Below are 22,345 nucleotides of genomic sequence, written 5' to 3'. Positions count from 1 at the left end.
TATATTCCTACCACATCCCCACCTGTCCCTATATTTCCCTACCACCAACCTATACTAGGGGCAATTTATACTGGCCAATTAACCTATCAACCTGCAAGTCTTTGGCATGTGGGAGGAAACCGGAGCACCCGGAAGAAACCCACGCAGACACAGGGAGAACTTGCAAACTCCACACAGGCAGTACCCAGAATTGAACCCGGGTCGCTGGAGCTGTGAGGCTGCGGTGCTAACCACTACGCCACTGTGCCGCCCCTGGTCACAGGCTTCCACGCCCATAAACAACCCTCTATCATCACCCTCTGTCTCCTGCCATTAAGCCAATTTTGAATCCAATTTGCCAAATTACCCTGGATCCCATGGGCCTTTACTTTCTTAATCAATCTCCCATGTGGTACCTTATCAAAAGCTTTACTGAAGTCCATGTAAACTACATCAATTGCTTTACCCTCATCTACACCTCTAGTCACCTCCTCAAAAAATTCAATCAAATTTGTTAGACATGATCTCCCCCTGACAAAGCCATGCTGACTATCCTTGATTAATCCCTGCCTCTCCAAGTGGAGATTAATACTGTCTCACAATTTTTTCCAATAATTTCCCTACCATTCATGTTAGAATATTAATTTCTAGCACCCATGTTTATTAGACCAAAGGGATAGTTTACCATGATCACAGTCACACAAGATATAATTTGTGACTTTGATAAGGCAGTTTCAGTCCTGTGACAGGGGTGGAAACTAGATTGGAGGGATTCAAACAGAGCCCCAGAAAAGATATGCACTGATTTGACAGGCAACAGCACAATCAAGGACTCTGGAGAGGAAAGGGAGGTTGGAGTGGGGCAGTAGTTTGCATGGATGAGGCGTCAAAGATGGCTTTTTAAAAAAAAAGGATGATGGCAGATTTGATAGGGAGTGTGACAGTACCTGAGCAGAAAACACCATTAAGATCAGCGAGCAGGAGCTAGGAAGGGAAGTTGGGTGGTCAGCAGTTTGGAGGGAATTGTGTAATACAATCACAATCATAGAAAGTTTACGGCACAGAAAGAGGCCACTTGGCCCATCATGTCTGTGCCAGCTGAAAAACAAGCCACCCAACCTAATCCCACCTTCCAGCATTTGGTCCGTAGCCCTGCAGGTTACAGCACTTGAGGTGCATATCCAAACACCTTTTAAATGAGTTGAGGGTTTCTGACTCTACTATCCTTTCGGGCATTGAGCTCCAGACCCCCACCATGATCTGGGTGAAAAATAAATTCCTCATCACCCCTCTAATCTTTCTACCAATCACTTTAAATCTATGCCCCCTAGTCACTGACCCCTCTGCTCAAGTGAATAGGACCTTCCCATCCACTCTATCCAGGCCCCTCACAATTTTGTACATTTCAATCAAATCTCCCCTCAGCCTTCTCTGTTCCAAGGAGAACAACCCCAGCTTATCCGGGGCGGCACAGTGGCGCAGTGGTTAGCACCGCAGCCTCACAGCTCCAGCGACCCGGGTTCAATTCTGGGTACTGCCTGTGTGGAGTTTGCAAGTTCCCCGTGTCTGCGTGGGTTTCCTCCGGGTGCTCCAGTTTCCTCCCACATGCCAAAGACTTGCTGGTTGATAGGTTAATTGGCCATTATAAATTGCCCCTAGTATAGGTAGGTGGTAGGGAAATATAGGGACAGGTGGGGATGTGGTAGGAATATGGAATTAGTGTAGGATTAGTATAAATGAGTGGTTGATGGTCGGCACAGACTCGGTGGGCCGAAGGGCCTGTTTCAGTGCTGTATCTCTAAACCAAACTATCCAATCTTTCCTCATAGCTGCATTTTTCCAGTGCTGGCAACATCTTTGTAAATCTCCCCTGTACCCTCTCTAGTGCAATTACTTCCTTTCTGTAATGAGGTGAACAGAACTGCACACAATACTCATGTTGTGGCCTAACTAATGATTTGTACATTTCCAACATAACCTCCCTGCTCTTATATTCTATACATCAGCTAATAAAGGAAAGGATTCCATATGTCTTCTTAACCACCTTATCGACCTGTCCTGCTAGCTTCAGGGATCTGTGGACATTCACTCCAAGGTCCCTCACTTCCTCTACACCTCAGTATTTTCCCATTAATCGTGTATGCCTTCGCCTTGTTTGACCGCCACAAATGCATAAACTCACTCTTCTCCAGGCTAAATTCCATTTGCCACTTTTCTGCCCACCTGACTAGTTCATCGATATCTTCCTGCAGTCTACTGCTATCATCCGCTATCAACCACACGGCCAATTTTTGTGTTGTCTGCAAACTTCTTGATCATGACCTCTACATTTACGTCCAAATCGTTTATACCACAAAAAACAGGGGACCCAGTACTGAGCACTGTGGAACGCCACTGGAAACAGCCTTCCAGTCACTAAAATATCCATCGATCCTTTGTTTCCGCCACTGAGCCAATTTTGTATCCAGCTTGCTACCTGTCCCGGTTCCCATGGGATTTTTTTTTAAACCAGTCTACCATGTGGGACCTTGTCAAAAGTTTTGCTAAAATCCACATGGGTTACATCAACTGTGGAGATGATGTTTAAGACGACAGTTAACTTTGCATTACAGGGTGATCCTGGAATAGTGAGCAGTTTTAGCAGAAGCAGGGCCCAATAATGCTTTTGGCAGTCCTGCAAGATTTGGCGATGAATGGCTAAACCAGTTGTCTGCCATAAACTTTTAAGTCTATGTCTCTTGGACTTAAGGGAGTGGACAAGCAGGGTACCAAGGGAACAACCAAGGTGTGAGTGTGTAATGGCTTTATTGGGGACTAGAGTCCATTGACCCAATTCCCTCCAAACTGACCATCCAACCTCCCTTCCTGGCCCCCATGTTAGCTGATATGGTTCTCTCTTCTCAGGTACCCCTCCCTATCAAAGGTGGAGGTGAGAGTGTGATTGATCAAATCAGTAACTACAGAAATGTTGTTGTGAATAGAGGGCCAAAGTTTAGATTGTGTGGGATTTTGAAAGTGCAGTTGTAAAGTGAAGTGGAGAATAGTTCTTTTGTTAAAACAGGGCAGACACAGAAATATGCGGGATTGGGATGAGGATGTGGAAGTGATCAGAGATGGCCTTATCTGTGGTTGACATGATGCGAGTAGCAAGGCTACATGACATGGCAAGGTTGAGGGGGTGACTGCAAACATGGACAGGGAAGTTGAGATTGACAGAGAGAAATTAAGGGAGGAGAGGAAGGCATTGAACTCAGGAGAGATAGAATGATGAGTTGAGATGTAGGCTGAAATCACCAGGATGAGAAGTCACTCAATGCCAAGGCTGAGAGAAAAGCAGTGAAGATATCTTGGTGAGAAATTGGTGTGGTACTTGAGTGGGCGGTAGAAAACAAGCACTTTAAAATTCAAGCCGAAAGAGGTGGAACAAGGTAAAATGCTCAAAGTAAAAAAAACTTTCCAGAGGAGTAGGTGTGATTAAACAATAAGAGCCACACCGCCACTGCAGCAGTTTGGGCAGGGCAAACAGTGGAAGGTATAACCAGACAGGGAGGCTTCATTTAGGGGAAAGGCATCATCACTCCTCAGCAAGGTTTTGTTAAGATGTTGTCGATGCGGTCATCTCCAATAAGCTCATGGATGGCAAGGACCTTGTCACAGGTGAACAGACATCTTGGAGGGAGATTTGGAGGGGGCAGAGAGAGTTGATCTGATGCTAGAGTTCACAGGGTCAACACTAGCAGGAGTGCGTGAGATGCGAAGGAGGTAAGAAAAATTATTCCCCAGAGGACAGTAAGGCCTGTTGCTTACAAAGAGGCAGTGGCAAGTGCCTCGATGGTCCCTTTGCAGGATGCCGAGAGGCGCACAATGGGGACCTGTAGGTTTATCCAAGAGGGAATTGCCCTGCAATGGCAGCAGTGTAAGAAGGTCAATGAGTGCTGAACAGTTGGGGCTGCAGAGTATGTCAGGGGATTAATGAAGTGAGGCATGATAAGAGAGAGGGGTCTAGAAAGGGTAAAGAGAAAATAATAAACAAGTGGGAGAAAAAACAGGAAATAAGAATGATGGGTTTGAAAATTGATTGTGGGGCAGAAAAATGGCAATGAAATTGGAAGTCCAAATAAGATCCAGAGGTAGTGGAGAAACGGACACGCCCAGGAGAATGAATTTCTGGCCAGAAACCAGGCTGTAGCTGAAGCTGAAATACCTGCAGGACAATCATAAGCTCAGCAGGAAACCACAGCAGTGGGGAACGGGCCATAGGGGAGGCAAAGGTACTTTAACATTTAAGCAACTGAATTGCAGATTAGAGACACAGGAGCTAAGTCTCACGGTGTAGTCCAGTGAAGCATAGGCTTGATTTCCATAAAATCTGGAAGCCAAATTTGAGAGCAGTTCCAGTGCTCACTGAGAAAAACAAAGAGCAAGCTTGGTCAGGGAATGGATAGTTGGTCCAGATAACTTCAAACTAGCAGTAAATTTGTATTTAAGGCTAAAAGTGCACCCACTATTAGAGTAAGGGCAACTTAAAACAGTAGAAGAGAGGAGATTGAATGAGAAAGAGCAAAAGGATGAACAGATGGCGAACATAGAAAATAAGAGTAGGAGTAGGCCATTTGGCCCTTCGAGCCTGTTCTGCCATTCATCATGATCGTGGCTGATCATCCAACTCAGTAATCTGTTCCCGCTTTCGCCCCATACTCTTTGATCCCTTTGAACCCAAGAGCTAAATCTAACTCCTTCTTGAAAACATGCAATGTTTTGGCCTCAACTACGCACTGTGGTAGCGAATTCCACAGGTTCACCACTGAGTGAAGAAGTTTCTCCTCATCTCAGTCCTGAAAAAGGTTTACCTCGTATCCTTAGACTATGACCCCTGGTTCTGGACTCCCACACCATCGGGAACATCCTTCCTGCATCTACCCTGTCAAGTCCTGTTAGAATTTTATAGGTTTCTATGAGATCCCCCCCTCACTCTTCTGAACTCCAGCAAATATAATCCTAACTGACTCAATCTCTCCTCATACGTCAGTCCCACCATCCCAGGAATCAGTCTGGTAAACCTTTGCTGCACTCCCTCTATAGCATGAACATCCTTCCTCAGATAAGGAGACCAAAACTGTACACAATATTCCAGGTGTAGCCTCACCAAGGCCCTGTATAATTGCAGCAAGACATCCCTGCTCCTGTACTCAAATCCTCTTGCTATGAAGGCCAACATACCATTTGCCTTTTTTACCGCCTGTTGGACCTGCATGCTTACCTTCAGCGACTGGTGTACGAGAACACCCAGGTCTCGCTGCATATTCCCCTCTCTGTTTATAGCCGTTCAGATAATAAGCTGCCTTCCTGTTTTTGCTGCCAAAGTGGATAACCTCACATTTATCCACATTATACTGCATCTGCCATGCATTAGCCCACTCACTCAACTTGTCCAAATCACCCTGAAGCCTCTCTGCATCCTGCTCACAACTCACCCTCCCACCCAGTTTTGTGTCATCTGCAAATTTGGAGATATTACATTTAGTTCCCTCATCTAAATCATTAAAATATATTGTGAATAGCTGGGGTTGTAGCAACGATCCCTGCGGTACCCTACTAGTCACTGTCTGCCATTCGGAAAAGACCCATTTATCCCTACTCTTTGTTTCCTGTCTGCCAACCAATTTTCTATCCATCGCAATACACTACCCACAAACCCATGTGCTTTAATTTTACACGCTAATCCTGCTGACTTCACCTGTGAGAAGTGCACCCAACTCCAGCTCTTCACAGACCGCGTTAGGGAACTGGAGCTGGATGAACTTCGGATCATTCAGGATGCTGAGGGGGTGATAGCGAGCAGTTATAGGGAAGTAGTGACACCTAAGTTACAGGATAAAGGTAGCTGGGTGACCGTCAGGGGAGGGAAAGGGAATAGGCGCACAGTGCAGGGACCCCCTGTGGCCGTTCCCCTCAATAATAAGTATACCGTTTTGGAGACGGTTGGGGGGGGTGGGGGAACGACCTACCAGGGGAAAGCCACAACGGCCAGGTCTCTGGCACTGAGCCTGGCTCTGTGGCTCAGGAGGGAAGGGGGGAAGAATAGGAGAGCGATAGTGATAGGAGATTTAATGGTTAGAGGAACAGACAGGAGATTCTGTGGTCGCGAACGAGACTCCCGGATGGTATGTTGCCTCCCAGGTGCCAGGGTCAGGGATGTCTCGGATCGAGTCTACGGGATTCTTAAGGAGGAGGGGGAGCAGCCAGAAGTCGTGGTACACATCGGTACCAATGACATGGCTAGGAAAAGGGATGAGGACCTGAAAAGCAAATATAGGGAGTTAGGTTGGAAGCTAAAAGGCAGGACGAGCAGGATAGTAATCTCAGGATTGATACCGGTGCCACGTGCTAGCGAGGCTAGAAACAGAGAACGAGTGCAGCTGAACACGTGGCTACAGAGCTGGTGTAGGAGGGAGGGCTTCAGATATGTGGATCATTGGGATACCTTCTGGGGAAGGTGGGACCTGTGCAAGAGGGACGGGTTGCATCTGAACTGGAGGGGCACCAATACTCTGGGCGGGAGGTTTGCTAGCGCTCTTTGGGAGGGTTTAAACTAGTTTGGCAGGGGGATGGGAACCGGAGCTACGGATCAGTGGATGGGGTAGCTGTTGAACAGGTAGATACAGAGTGCAGAGAGTCTGTGAGGAAGGTTAGACAGTTGACAGGGCAAAGTTGCAGCCAGTATGATGGGTTGAAGTGTGTCTATTTTAACGCAAGAAGTGTCAGGAATAAGGGTGATGAACTTAGAGCATGGATCAGTACTTGGAGCTATGATGTTGTGGCCATTACGGAGACTTGGATGTTGGATGTTCCGGGGTTTAGATGTTTCAAAAGGAATAGGGAGGGAGGTAAAAGAGGTGGGGGAGTGGCATTGCTAATCAGGGATAGTATCACAGCTGCAGAAAGGGAGGTCGTCAAGGAGGGTTTGTCTACTGAGTCATTATTGGTGGAAGTCAGAAACAGGAAAGGAGCAGTCACCTTGTTGGGCGTTTTCTATAGACCCCCCAATAGCAACAGAGACATGGAGGAACAGATTGGGAGGCAGATTTTGGAAAGGTGCAGAAGTAACAGGGTTGTTGTCATGGGTGACTTCAACTTCCCTAATATTGATTGGAACCTCCTTAGTGCAAATAGTCTGGATGGAGCAGTTTTTGTCAGGTGTGTCCAGGAAGGTTTCCTGACTCAATATGTAGATAGGCCAATTAGAGGGGAGGCTATGTTGGACTTGGTGCTTGGCAACGAACCAGGCCAGGTGGCAGATCTCTCGGTGGGAGAACATTTCGGTGATTGTGATCATAACTCCCTGACCTTTACTATAGTCATGGAGGGGGACAGGAACAGACGGGATGGGAAAATATTTAATTGGGGGAGGGGAAATTACAATGCTATTAGGCAGGAACTGGGGAGCATAAATTAGGAACAGATGTTCTCAGGGAAATGCACGACAGAAATGTGGAGGTTGTTTAGGGAGCACTTGCTGCGACTGCTGGATAGGTTTGTCCCGATGAGGCAAGAAAGGGATGGTAGGGTGAAGGAACCTTGGATGACAAGAGATGTGGAACAGCTAGTCAAGAGGAAGAAGGAAGCTTACTTAAGGTTGAGGAAGCAAGGATCAGACAGGGCTCTAGAGGGTTACGGTAGCCAGGAAGGAACTGAAGAATGGACTTCTCTTTGGCCTCCTTATCTCGAGAGACAACGGGTAAGCGCCTGGAGGTGGTCAGTGGTGTGTGGAGCAGCGCCTGGAGTGGCTATAAAGGCCAATTCTAGTGTGACAGGCTCTTCCACAGGTGCTGCAGAAAAATTTGTTTGTCTGGGCTGTTACACAGTTGGCTCTCCCCTTGCGCCTCTGTCTTTTCACCTGCCAACTATTAAGTCTCTTCGACTCGCCACACTTTAGCCCCGCCTTTATGGCTGCCCGCCAAAAGGAAGCTTACTTAAGGTTGAGGAAGCAAGGATCAGACAGGGCTCTAGAGGGTTACAAGGTAGCCAGGAAGGAACTGAAGAATGGACTTAGGAGAGCTAGAAGGGGACATGAAAAAGTCTTGGCGGGAAGGATTAAGGAAAATCCCAAGGCGTTCTACACTTTTGTGAGGAACAAGACGATGGCCAGAGTGAGGGTAGGGCCGATCAGGGATAGTGGAGGGAACTTGTGCCTGGAGTCGGAGGTGGTAGGGGAGGTCCTAAATGAATACTTTGCTTCAGTAGTCACTAGTGAGGGGGACCTAGTCGTTTGTGAGGACAGCGTGAGATAGGCTGATATGCTCGAACAGGTTGATGTTAAGAGGGAGGATGTGCTGAAAATTTTGAAAGACATGAGGACAGATATGTCCCCGGGGCCAGACGGGATATACCCAAGGATATTACAGGAAGCGAAGGAAGAGATTGCCGCGTCTTTGGCGATGATATTTGCGTCCTCACTGTCCACTGGAGTAGTACCAGATGATTGGAGGGTGGCAAATGTTATTCCCTTGTTCAAGAAAGGGAATAGGGATAACCCTGGGAATTATAAACCAGTCAGTCTTACATCGGTAGTGGGAAAATTATTGGAGAGGATTCTAAGAGACAGGATTTATGATTAATTGGAAAAGCATAGTTTGATTCGAGACAGTCAGCATAGCTTTGAGAGGGGCAGGTCATGCCTCACAAACCTTATTGAATTCTTTGACGATGTGACAAAACACATTGATGAAGGAAGAGCAGTGGATGTGGTGTATTTGGATTTTAGCAAGGCGTTTGATAAGGTTCCCCATGGTAGGCTCATTCAGAAAGTAAGGAGGCATGGGATACAGGGAAAGTTGGCTGTCTGGATACAGAATTGGCTGGCCCATAGAAGACAGAGGGTGGTAGTAGATGGAAAGTATTCAGCCTGGAGCTCGGTGACCAGTGGTGTTCCGCAGGGATCTGTTCTGGGACCTCTACTCTTTGGTGATTTTTATAAATGACTTGGCTGAGGAAGTGGAAGGCTGGGTTAGCAAGTTTGCCGATGACACGAAGGTTGCCGGAGTTGTGGATAGTGTGGAAGGCTGTTGTAGGTTGCAACAGACATTGACAGGATGCAGAGTTGGGCTGAGAAGTGGCAGATGGAGTTCAACCTGGAAAAGTGTGAAGTGATTCATTTTGGAAGGACGAATTTGAATGCAGAATACAGGCTTAAAGACAGCATTCTTGGTAGTGTGGAGGAACAGAGGGATCTTGGGGTCCATGTCCATAGATCGCTCAAAGTTGCCACCCAAGTTGATAGGGTTGTTAAGAAAGCGTATGGTGTGTTGGCTTTCATTAACAGGGGGATTGAGTTTAAGAGCCACGTGGTTATGCTGCAGCTCTATAAAGCCCTGGTGAGACCACACTTGGAATATTGTGTTCAGTTCTGGTCGCCTTATTATAGGAAGGATGTGGAAGCTTTAGAGAGGGTGCAGAGGAGATTTACCAGGATGCTGCCTGGACTGGAGGGCATGTCTTACGAAGAAAGGTTGAGGGAGCTAGGGCTTTTCTCATTGGAGCGAAGAAGGATGAGAGGTGACTTGATAGAGGGGTACAAAGTGATGAGAGGCATAGATAGAGTGGATAGCCAGAGACTTTTTCCCAGGGTGGAAAGGGCCATCACCAGGGGACATAATTTTAAGGTGATTGGAGGAAGGTTTCGGGGCGATGTCAGAGGTAGGTTCTTTACACAGTGGTGGGGGCGTGGAATGCACTGCCAGCGGTGGTAGTAGAAGCAGATACATTAGGGACATTTAAGCGACTCTTGGATAGGTACATGGATGATAGTAGTATGAAGGGTATGTAGGTAGTTTGATCCTAGAGTAGGTTAAAGGTTCGGCACAACATCGTGGGCCGAAGGGCCTGTACTGTTCCATGTTCTATGTTCTATTCTCTTATGTGGGACTTTGTCGAAAGCCTTCTGAAAGTCCAAATAAACCACATCCACTGGCTCCCCCTCATCAACTCTACTAGTTACATCCTGGAAGAATTCTAGGAGATTTGTCAAGCATGATTTTTCGTAAAGATAGAGTTGCACAGCAAATGAGCTGCCAGTCTCGGAGCCAGTTTGATACAAGAGGTAACTAACTTCACGAAGTTAAGTAACTTAACTAAACTACTAAAAAAGCTACGTAAGACATGGAGTGCATCCTCGCTGCCCATAGTAACATGCCACTTACCTAATCCCACAATAGCAACTGCCAATATTGAAGGACTTCCAAATGTATGCAGAGTCACAGCTGGAACTTAAAAGCAGTTTACCATGGTGTAGGTTCCTATTCTTTGTCCAACTAGGGTCACCTATTCATTTGGGCACTAGTTTGCAGAATTTTCCAGAAGTAACTGGGAAATTAACCACTACTCAATGACAGTTCCATGTATCCAAGTCCAATTAAATTAGCTAACTGGTCAATTATTAACAGCTACCAGTGTGGAAGTGAGCAGAAAGGCATGGCACTATGCTTAATGGGAAATATAGCCAAGTTAGGAATAGTAGCTTTGCTGAGCTTTGATTTTAAGTGGCAGAAACCACAATGAAATAGTTAAAAGTAAAGGCAGAGCGTGTGAGACTGTAAAGACTAGCCGACACTGGTAATTGCAAGGACATCTGTTCTTTATGGCCTGATTGTGTGACTCCCTGTGGTTTGGAACAAATGGACTCCTGTGAATCAAATGATGTCCATCCCTGTGTGAGTGATAAGGAGTGCGAGGCCCCTCTTATCTTCGTGAGCTGCCACTACCTGTCGCTGCAGACTGCACGAAACACTCAGGAATGTACACCTAATAGAGATAGCAGGATGCACCGCAATTACTTGTCACAAGGTAGAAACAGAACTCATGATCAATGTAGGGAGTGAGACCAGAATGGTTATTGATGATTCCTATGCTCTTGCTAATTAGCTTGCTTGTCCACTTTCTTTTATCTTGCTGGTACAAAACAATATTTTATTAGTAACAAGTATGTATTGAGAATGGAGTGTATTGTAACCTCAGTAACAGATGTACTGCATGTCACCACGTGGGTGAAGTCGAATTGTACCGCACTGATTGGTTAAACAAGGAGGTGTAGCATGAATCTTAATGTATAAACAGTAGTACCTGTATCAAAAACTTCACTTACTCTAGTGGACCAGACAGACTCTGGGTGGAGTCAGTGTCGTTGTATTCGAGTAAGTCAGCCGGCTAAATGCGCAAATAAAGTAATTGATTTTACCTACGCATCCGACTCGGTATATTTACTGAACCAGACTGAAGGCAAAAAGAATTCAGATTTACACCAGGAGTAAAGAAAACAAACCATTTCTATAAAATATGTAAGCAGTGCAGATGGGAGCATAAAATTACAAAGTGATATTAATAGACTGTGAGTGGGAAAACCTATGGCAAATAGATTTCAATGTAAGCAAGTATGAGGTCATACACTTTGGACCTAAAATGGATAAATCAGTGTACTTTCGAAACAATGAAAAGCTAGAAACAGTGGAGGTCCAGAGACTGAGGGGGTTCATGTACAGAGAACATTTAAATATCATGGATCGGTACAGAAAATAATCAAAAAAAAGCTAATGGACTGCTGGGCTTTATATCTAGAAGACTAGAATCCAAAGCCCTTGTTAGAACACACCTGAAGTACTGTACTCAGTTCTGAGCACCAAGCCTTCGGAAGGATATATTAGAGGGAGTGCAGCATTGCTTGACCAGAGGAAAGCCTGGACTAGAAAGGTTAAATTACAAGGGCAGATTACACAAACTACAGCTTTACTTGCTGGAATTCAGAAGGTTAAGGGGTTATTGAACTGAAGTTTAGATAGAGAGAAACTATTTCCGCTGGTTGGAGAATCTAGGACAAGGGAATATAGCCTAAAAATTAAAGTCAGATTTTTTTTTCAGGAGTGATGTTAGGAAACATATCTGCATCAGAATGATAGAAATTTGGAATTCTTGCTCAAACAGCACATGATGCTCAGTAAAGTGTTGCTTTTAAATTTGAGAATATATTTTTATTAATCCAAGATATTAAGGGATCAAGGTGCATATGGAGTTAAGTTATAGATTAGCCACAATCTCATTGAATGGTAGAACAGGCTCATGTGGCAAAATAACATTCTCCTCTTCCTGTTTCTATAGTGTATTTCATGACAGGATATCATGAAGTACACTTACAGCCAATTAATTAAGTGCTTTTGAAGTGTAGTCACTGTTGTAATGTATGGAAATGCAGCAGCCACTCTTCACACAGCTTGGCCCCACAAGTAACAATTTAGTGATACTGGTCTTGGTTACCAAGTCTGCCATATGGACAGTGCCAAGGACACCTCACCAAGCATTCCATCTTGGAACCAACCTCAGCACAAACATATCACAGGAAAACAGTAATTGTAAAATCAAACATGCATATCAGCTCTAACTAGACATGTAAATAGGAGGGACCTCTCTTAGGTGGCATACAGATCATTGCAGCTCACTACGAAACGTACAATGGCCTTAAAATAGAATCACACAATGCCAACTGCATAGCACATCCACTGGTTGGATGTGCAAAGCTTCAACAGCTTTTCTATTTGGGTATTATAAAATTTTACACCTAGTCTCCAGGTATTTGTCTGCCAATGACTGTTGCCCCAAGTATCAAAATTTCCCCATTATATGATGGACATTTAACTTTGGTAGGGGGTCGGTGGATCATGGATCAGCTTTAATCGTGCCAAATGCTCGTTCATTATCCCAGGATTAAACCACCTTCTTAATGCAAGTCCTCATTTTAGGAAATTTGGGAACGTGAACTGCCCATTATGAGTCTAACTAACTGGTACTGAGCCGCACCGTAACTTCAGCCGAAACGACAACTGCCGCGCTCGGCTCAGATACTGAGCATTTCACTGCGATAAGGAACAGTCCGTGGTGAACACGTTACAAAACCAAAAGCCATTCTCAGAGGTAAAAAAAGATAACATAAATAGGCAGACACCTACTCGCTAATAACTCCCCCACTCGTCTGTAAGAGTAACAGAACACCAGCAACCAGCCCCATGCACCAACGACGGATCCTGCACCAGACGAGACAACAACCATCAACCGCCATTCGCACACCTCCCCCAATCCCCGTCACCGTCACATGATATGAATTGACCCCCCAGCCCCCTTTTCCCATCGTCACGTGATCACAGTGAGACACACCCCCCCCCCCCCCCAAATCGACATTAAAAAATCCAGTAACTATGTCTGTTTATCGCAAACGGGAATTCAGCGTTTTTCCGGATACAGACGTTTAAATTCAATGTGACGCTTTCAACCGGTTACGGGGTTGTCACCCGGAAGGAATAAGTGAAGGGCAGAACGGGGATGGTGTTTTTCGATGCACTTTCGGCGATATGAGCTGTGCGATGGTGTTGGGGGTTACCGCGCGCGTGTTGAGGAATGCTTTGCTCATAAAGGGTCGGACAGGGTGCATGGCGGACAGGGTGCGCGCGGCTAACACTGGGGCAACGGCCCCCGGATATCATCAGCAATATTGCATGCAGCTTGTCAGGTGAGTGCCAGGACCCTGCTGTCAATACTACACCTCGGTAACCATCATGCCTCCAGTGTGTTAATACCCATCTTTACTCCGGAGTCTTGTCTTTCCTGCAACACCAGCCAGAGTACAACTTGAGTGATCCCTTGATTCCCTGAGAGATCAACAGTCCACCGAGAGTATGTTCAATGATGGAGCATCCACAATCCTCTGGGGGTAGAGAATTCCAACGATTCATAACCCTCTGAGTGAAGACATGTCTTGTCATCTCAGTCCTAAATGATCAACCCTTTATTCTGAGGCTGTACCCCCTATATTCTAGATTCCCCAGCAAGGGAAGCAACCTTTCTGTCTATCCTGTCAAGCCCCTTCAGAATCTTTTAAGTTTCAATGAGATCACCTCTCATTCTTCTAAACTACAGACAGTATAGGCTCAACTTACTCAGCCTATCATCCCAGGGACCAATCTAGAGAAGCTTTGCTGTACCACCTCCAGGACAAGTATATCCTTCCTTAAATATGGAGACCAAAATTGCACACAGTACTCCAGGTATGGTCTCACCAAAATCTGATACAATTTATAGAAGCAGAGAATGGTTACAGCACAGAAGGAAGCCATTCTGCCTTGTGAGTCCATGCTGGCTCTCTGCAAGAGTAGCTTAGCTAGTCCCACTCCCCTGCCCTTTCCCTGTAGCCCTGCTAATTTTTCCTCTTCGGATAATTATCCAATTCCCTTTTGAAAGCTACACCTCCACCACACTCTCAGGCAGTGCATTCCAGATCCTAAATACAAACTGTGTAAAAAAAGGTTTTCCCTCATGTCATCATTGGATCTTTTGCCATTCACCTTAAATTGGTGTCCACTGGTCTCAACCTTACTGCAAATGGGAACAGTTTCTGCCTGTCAATTCTGTCCAGACCCCTTGTGATTTTCAACACCCTTTCAAATCTGTTCTAGCCCTTCTTTTCTCTAAGGTGAATAGCCCCAGCAAGACTTCCTTGTTCTTGTATTCTGGTCCCCTTGCAATAAAAGCACGCTATTTACCTTGCAGTAGTCCTCCTCTTCTCTGTAACGGGATTTTCATTTGTTTCTTTTATCATGTTCACCTTCATTGCTTTCTATTTCCCTCCAGGCATTTGATAAAGTGTCTAATCTCCCTCTGCCCTATCAAACACCTTCCCCTTTGTTCTCTTCCCCCACTCCCCTTCACTTCCTTAAAACCTAATTCTTTTCTAACCTTTACCAGTTCTGATGAAAGGTCACAGACCTGAAATGTTAACTTTGCTTCTCTCTCCACAGATGCTGCCAGACCTGCTGAGTATTTCAAGCACTTTTTTTTGTTTCAGATTTCCAGCATCTGCAGTTTTTTTTTTCCTTTCGTGGCTTGTGGGCATCACTGGTTAGGTCAGCATTTATTGCCCATCCCTAATTGCTCTGGAGAAGGTGGTGGTGAGCTGACGCCTTGAACTGCCATGCGAGGTAGTTACACCCACAGTGCTGTTAGGAAGGGAGTTCCAGGATTTTGACCCAGCGACAGTGAAGGAACAGCGATTATAGTTCCAAGTCAGGATGGTGTGTAACTTGGAGGAGAACTTGCAGGTGGTGGTGTTCCCATGCATTTTCTGCCCTTGTCCTTCTAGTTGGTAGAGGTTGCTGGTTTGGAAAGTGCTATTTAAGGAACCTTGGTGCGTTGCTGCAGTGCATCTGGTACACACTGCTGCCACTATGCGTTGGTGGTAGAGGGAGTGAATGTTTGTGGATGGGGTGCCAATCAAGCAGGCTGCTTTGTTCTGGATAGTGTCGAGCTTCTTGAGTGTTGACGGAGCTGCACCCATCCAGGCAAGTGGAGAGTATTCCATCACACTCCTGACTTGTGCCTTGTAGATGGTGGACAGGCTTTGGGGAGTCAGGAGGTGAGTTACTCGCCTCAGGATTCCTAGCCTCTGACCTACTCTTGTAGCCATGGTATTTATATGGCTACTCCAGTTCAGCTTCTGGTCAATGGTAACCCCTAGGATGTTGATAGTGGGGGATTCAGCGATGGTAATACCATTAAATAGAAACATAGAAAAATAGGAGCAGGAGTAGGCCATTCGGCCCTTTGAGCCTGCTCCGCCATTCAGTACGATCATGGCTGATCATTCAAACTCAGTAACCTGTTCCTGCTTTCTCCCCGTATTCCTTGATCCTATTAGTCCCAAGAACTGTATCTAACTCTTTCTTGAATATATTTAATGATTTGGCCTCAACTGCTGTGGTAGAGAATGCCACAGATTCACCACTCTCTGGGTGAAGAAATCCCTCCTCATCTCAGTCCTAAATGACATACCCCTTATCCTTAGACTGTGACCCCTGGTCCTGGACTCCCTCGCCATTGGGAACATCCTTCCTGCATCTAGTCTGCCCAGTTCTGTTAGAATTTTGTAGGTTTCTATGAGATCTCCTCTCATTCCTCTAAACTCTAGCGAATGCAAGCCTAATCGACACAATCTCCCTTCAAACATCAGTTCTGCCATCCCAGGAATCAATCTGGTGAACCTTCGCTGCACTCCATCTATAGCAAGAACATCCTTCTTCAGATAAGGAGACCAAAACTGCACAGAATACTCCAGATGTAGTCTCACCAATGCCTTGTATAATTGCAGCAAGACATCCTTGCTCCTCTGCTCGAATCCTCTCGCTATGAAGGCCAACATACCATTTGCCTTCTTAACTGCCTGCTGCATCTGCATGCTTACTTTCAGTGACTGGTGCACAAGGACACCCAGGTCTCGCTGCACCTCCCCTTTTCCCAATCTATCGCCGTTCAGATAATCTGCCTTTCTGTTTTTGCCACCAAAGTGGATAACCTCACATTTATCCACATTATACTGCATCTGCCCTGTATGTGCCCACTCACTCAACCTGTTCAAATCACATTGGAGCTTCTCTACATCCTCCTCACCGCTCACATTCCCACCCAGCTTTGTGTTGTCTGCAAACTTGGATGTATTACATTTAATTCCCTCATCTATATCATTAATATATATTGTGCATATATATGTCAAGGGGAGATGGTTAGATTCACTCTTGTTGGAGATGGTCATTGCCTGGCACTTGTGTGGTCGAATGTTAGCTGCTACTTATCAGCCCAAGCCTGGATATTGTCCAGGTCTTGCTGCATTTCTACATGGACTGCTTCAGTATCTGAGGAGTCGCGAATGGTGCCATCAAGCGACGGACGTCTTCTGCCTGCAGGATTTCCCCAGCAGTGGATACTTCGACGTGACGTTCCGGAACGTGGCGGGATGCATCAAGTTCCTGAAGGCGTTCAAGGAGAAAGGGGACCGGGCTCCACTGTCGATCCTCACAGCGGAGCCGCTCTTCACGCTTCCGTCACCACGGGACCGGGTGGTGACGATTCATTTCTACAACCCCCATGTTCCGGTGGTGGATGTACTCACCTTTCTCGCCAGGTACGTCGAGGTGGCCGGCAGCAGCACTGATGTCAAGGACCCCTTTGGGATCTGGACCAGCAAGCGGCAGGTCAAGGTGACCTTGAAGGTAGATCCCAGTGGAGCCATCATCCACCCTCCCTCCAGCTTCGCTATCGGTGGAAGTCGAGGCTTCTTGGTCTACGCTGGGCAGCCCAGAGTTTGCCGCACCTGTGGCAAATCTGGTCACATGGCAGCCAACTGCAGCACGGTTGTTTGCAAGAACTGCAAGGAGGAAGGCCATCAGACCAAGGACTGTAAGCAGACTAAGTGTTGCAACTTGTGCGGTGCGGCAGGCCATCTCTACAAGACCTGCCCCAAACGTTGCCTCAGCTATGCTCAGGCGGCAAGGTCCAAGGAAAGGCCGGGAGAAGGTTCGACGAAGGCGTCCGCTGTTCGAAAGGAGACCAGCAACCTTCTTCGCAGTGAGGAACTTCAACCTGAGAAGGAAGGGGAGGCAGCTGAAACCAACGACCCAGCACCTACCCAGCGCCCGGAAACCCCTCCTCCACAGACAGAATCAATGGAGGAGGAGGCAGCAGATGGACAAACAGGTCAGTGGCAAGTGGTCCAGAGGAAAACCACAAAGAAAAAACATCCCAAAGCCACCACCCAAACCAGTGGCAAGAGGAGGCTCTCTTCTGAATCAGACTGCAACAACTCCTCTTCACTGGACGGGGAAATGCTGGAACGACAGCCCCTTCAAAAGAGGCGGCAGAACTCCGAGATGGATGATAAAGCATCCCAGCCCCCGGGCACTGGAAGCTGTGATGGGCCCGGCGTGCCCCAACCCCAATTCCCCACACGTAACGACGTGGCCAACGCATCTCAGCTCCGGGACACCGGGAGCAAAGACACGTCTGGCGCACCTGAGCTCCGGGAGACCGGGAGCTGTGATATTTTCGAGGAGGAACAGATGGAAGCAGCTGAGGACAACCCAATCCTCTCTGCCTACAAGACCCCCCCGATGTCACCCGAGCGGCACAAACCCTGCATGAAAAATCAGGAGGGGTTTCTGAGCCCAACCAACGTGAAACTGCTTGCGCACACGATGGGTATGCAGGAACATCCCGAAGGGGAAGGACTGGGACTAGCGAGGACAAATGGTATGGGAAGCAACAACTAATTTTTAGTAAAAAATGGGTGTAAGAATTGCTTCCATTAATGTGCGTAGCATTAAATCTACTACGCGATGTGTTTCAACCTTGGATTACCTTGCCAAGGTCAAAGCTGACCTACTGTTTCTGCAGGAGTGTGGAATACCACACCTCAGCACCTACAGGCAGTGGTCGCGATGGTGGTCCCACGGGCCATCGATCTGGTCGGGGGGTAATGATTGCCGTTCCTCCGGCCTGGGTATTCTGCTGCGGGGAGGTAACTTCACCATCTCCGAAGTTAAGGAGGTGGTGGGCGGCCGCCTCCTCGTAGCAGACGTGATGTACAACAACGCTCCGCTCCGGTTGATCAACGTGTACGCCCCGGTACAACGCAGCGAGCGGCTGACCGTCTTCCAGCAGCTCCCACTGCTGCTGGCGACGTCCAGGCCGGTCATCCTAGGCAGTGACTTCAACTGCATCATCGATGCGGCTGGACGATCCGGCAGTGACGACAGCAAACTGGACGCTACGTCCAGATTCCTAATAGAAACAGTTAAGGATGCCAAACTGCACGACGTCTTCAGCAAACCTGCAGACGGAGTGCAGCGCAGATACACATGGTCAAGATCGGACGGGTCTGCCCGTTCCAGGATTGACTTCCTGTTTGTGTCCCGTGCTGTCACGGTCGGATCCACCGACGTCAAGCCGGTGTTCTTCTCCGACCACTGCCTCTTACTGGCCGACTGTCACTTACAGGACGACCAGCGGCTTGGCAGAGGGACGTGGAAGCTCAATGCGACACTGCTGACCCCAGAGAACGTTGAGGAACTCAAAAGGGATTACAAAGGTTGGAGGACCGTGAAACCCCTCTTTGAGTCTCCAGTTCACTGGTGGGAAGCGATAAAGGAGAACATCAAGAGGTTCTTCATCCACAAAGGTGTTCAGAAGGCGAGAGAGAGACAGAGGGAACTGTCCCGACTCCAGAAAATTATGCAAAATCTACTCCGGTTGCAGTCAATGGGGGTCGAGGTCAAGGAGGACCTCCAAGAGGTGAAGAGCCAGCAGGCCTCGCTCTTTGCCAAGGAGGCCTCCAAGATCATCTTCCGGTCCAGAGTCCGCTCCATCGAGCAGGATGAGACGTGCTCGCGTTACTTCTTCCAAAAGGTACACAGAGAGAGCTCTGTTATCAGCAGCCTGAAGGAAGAAGATGGCTCGGTAACGTCTTCGCAGTCCGACATACTAAGGATCAGCAAATCCTTTTATGCTGGGCTGTATGACGCGAAGCCCACAGACAGCAGAGCCTCCCAGTCCTTCCTGTCATCTATCACAGAGGTCCTAGATGACAGCAGGAGGGAGAGACTGGACAAGCCGCTAATTCTGGACGAGCTGACAAAGGCCGTCGAGTCTTTCGAGACGAGTAAAACCCCCAGGAGCGACGGCTTACCGGTCGAGTTGTACTCGTCCCTGTGGGACTGGGTCGGCCCGGACCTGCTGGAAGTATACGAGAGTATGCTCCTGGCCGGCAGCATGTCAGAATCCATGAGAAGAGGCATCATCACCCTCATTTACAAGCAGAAGGGGGAGAGGGCAGAAATCAGAAATTGGCGGCCCATCTCACTGCTTAATGTTGATTACAAGATTCTGTCCAAAGTCATAGCCAGTCGAGTCAAGTCTGCTCTGGAGCTGGTGATTCACCCCGATCAGACCTGTACTGTACCCGGCAGGAAGATCTCTGATAGTCTCGCGCTACTCAGGGATACGATCGCCTACGTACGGGACAGGAGGGTGGACACCTGCCTCATCAGCCTGGACCAGGAGAAGGCTTTTGACAGGATATCGCACACCTACATGATGGACGTGCTTTCCAAAATGGGGTTTGGGGAGGGAATCTGCAATTGGATCCAACTGCTCTACACAAACATCAGTAGCGCAGTCTCAATCAACGGGTGGGAATCTGAAAGTTTCCCGATCAAATCTGGAGTCAGACAGGGCTGTCCTCTTTCCCCGGTCTTGTTTGTTTGCTGTATTGAACCCTTTGCTGAGTCTATTAGGAAGGATGCGAGCATAAGAGGGGTGACAATCCCAGGCAGCGGAGGCACTCAGGTCAAAACCTCCCTGTACATGGATGACGTCGCCGTCTTCTGCTCGGATCCGCTGTCCGTGCGCAGACTGATGAGCATCTGCGACCAGTTCGAACTGGCCTCGGGAGCCAAAGTTAACCACGGCAAGAGCGAGGCCATGTTCTTTGGGAACTGGGCCGACCGATCCTTTGTCCTCTTCACCGTCAGGTCAGATTACCTGAAGGTGCTGGGGATATGGTTCGGAAGTGCCGGGGCGTGCACCAAAACATGGGAGGAGCGAGTAGCCAAGGTACGACAAAAGTTGGGCATGTGGGGGCAGCGATCTCTCTCCATTGTGGGTAAGAACCTGGTCATCAGGTGCGAGGCGCTCACCTTGTTGCTCTACGTGGCGCAGGTCTGGCCCATACCCCACTCCTGCGCCGTGGCAGTCACCCGAGCCATTTTCCGCTTCGTCTGGGGATCTAAAATGGACCGGGTCCGGAGGGACACGATGTTCAAATCTCTGGACATGGGCGGGAAAAATGTACCCAACGTGGCCCTCATCCTGATGACCACCTTCGTGTGCGGCTGCATCAAGCTATGTGTAGATCCCCAGTACGCAAACTCCAAGTGTCACTACGTGCTGAGGTTCTATCTGTCCCCGGTGTTGCGAAAGATGGGCCTGGTCACATTGCCGCGGAACGCTCCGTGCAGTTGGGACGTGCCGTACCACCTATCCTTCGTGGAGCAGTTTCTGCGGAAAAACACCTTTGACCACCGGTCCATCAGGCAGTGGTCTGCACGGAATGTCCTCAAGGCCCTACGGGAAAAGGAAACGGTGGATCCTGTCGGATGGTTCCCCGAGCAGACCGTCAAAGTCATTTGGCGGAATGCCTCATCACCAGAACTTTCAAACAAGCACCAAGACGTAGCTTGGCTGGTGGTGAGAAGGGCCCTCCCCGTCAGATCCTTCATGCACACCCGAAGTCTCGCCCCCTCCGCACAGTGCCCCCGCGTTGGCTGTGGTGGGGAAGAGACGGTCGCCCACCTCCTCCTGGAATGTGCCTTTGCAAAGCAGGTGTGGAAAGAGATGCAGTGGTTTTTGTCAAGGTTCATCCCAAGCAGCTCTGTAACACAGGAGTCTGTGCTCTACGGGCTGTTCCCAGGGACGCACACCGAGACAAACATCAACTGCTGCTGGAGGACTATCAATTCGGTGAAAGATGCCCTTTGGTCTGCCCGAAACTTGCTGGTCTTCCAGCGCAAAGAGTTGTCCACCACCGAATGTTGCAGACTGGCACATTCCAAGGTCCAGGACTAGGTGCTGAGGGACGCACTAAAGCTTGGGGCAGCCGCAGCAAAGGCTCAATGGGGAAAGACCACAGTGTAAGGTTCCCCCACCAAGCTGGACTGAGGGGCTGGATTCATGGGAAACCCCTCGAACTGTATCGTTAATATTCTCAATTGCTGTAAATGTAAAACTGTAATTGACATGACAATTGTGAAACGGAAGGGTTGGGAAGAAACTCATGACATTATTGAAAGAAACTGATCTCTTTTGCAATGTTTGTATTTTTTGGTGCTGTTTGGAAACTGTTTGGCAATGTAATTTTTACAGATTTTTATGAATAAAGTATATTTTGGAAATAAAAAAAAAAAAAAATGGTGCTGAACATTGTGCAATCATCAGTGAATATCCCCACTTCTGACCTTATGATGGAGGGAAGGTTATTAAAGCAGCTAAAGATGGTTGGGCCTAGGACAATACCCTGAGGAACTGCAGTAATGTCCCAGACTGCAACAACCATCTTTAAGAGTTAAAGGGAGACCATATGTAAAACATGGGCATTTTAGAGCTTTGTATCTGCTATCTGGGCACAGCTTTAAGAAATCGTCCAAAATGTCAGAATGCCCAAGGCAAGGTAATTAAGCTTCAAGAAATCTTTAAAGGCAGTTAAGGTCAGTCTGGAAGAATAAAAGGCAGGGAATGATTCAGTTACAGGAGGTTGGAAAGGATGGAGCTGAGAGTGAGAAGGTGTATGCTAGAATGTTATCCCTGTTATTGTTTTATTCATTGCTGTCACTGACATGGGTGAATAAACTTGTTTTAAATATTAAGTTCTCGTCTGCATGTCTAATTGATCATTCTGTGTGCTACGAGGTCTTTGTGGAACTAGAAAGTAGAGATGTGAGAGGCACTC

General features: G+C 47.6%; 2 protein-coding genes across 6 annotated transcripts in view; one reads left to right on the top strand and one right to left on the bottom strand.

Annotated features, from left to right (window-relative positions):
- The window catches only part of nagpa (N-acetylglucosamine-1-phosphodiester alpha-N-acetylglucosaminidase), a 154,808-nt gene extending 141,710 nt beyond the window's left edge, over positions 1 to 13,098 (bottom strand). For all 3 annotated transcript variants that reach the window (XM_068031564.1, XM_068031565.1, XM_068031566.1), the window contains exon 1: positions 12,972 to 13,098. In XM_068031564.1, coding sequence (XP_067887665.1) covers positions 12,972 to 13,081 — 110 coding nt within the window. In that variant the 5' untranslated portion in view covers positions 13,082 to 13,098. The remainder of the gene's footprint in view (positions 1 to 12,971) is intronic.
- A 108-nt stretch (positions 13,099 to 13,206) lies between these two features.
- The window catches only part of ndufaf6 (NADH:ubiquinone oxidoreductase complex assembly factor 6), a 38,868-nt gene continuing 29,729 nt past the window's right edge, over positions 13,207 to 22,345 (top strand). For all 3 annotated transcript variants that reach the window (XR_010975037.1, XR_010975036.1, XM_068031557.1), the window contains exon 1: positions 13,207 to 13,528. Coding sequence is in view for 1 of the 3 variants with exons in the window: in XM_068031557.1 (XP_067887658.1) it covers positions 13,371 to 13,528 (158 nt within the window). In the remaining 2 variants the exon portion in view is untranslated. The remainder of the gene's footprint in view (positions 13,529 to 22,345) is intronic.

Source organism: Heterodontus francisci, chromosome 5, assembly GCF_036365525.1.
Source record: "Heterodontus francisci isolate sHetFra1 chromosome 5, sHetFra1.hap1, whole genome shotgun sequence".
Lineage (NCBI taxonomy): Eukaryota > Metazoa > Chordata > Chondrichthyes > Heterodontiformes > Heterodontidae > Heterodontus > Heterodontus francisci.
This window is presented reverse-complemented; position numbering and strand designations above follow the sequence as displayed.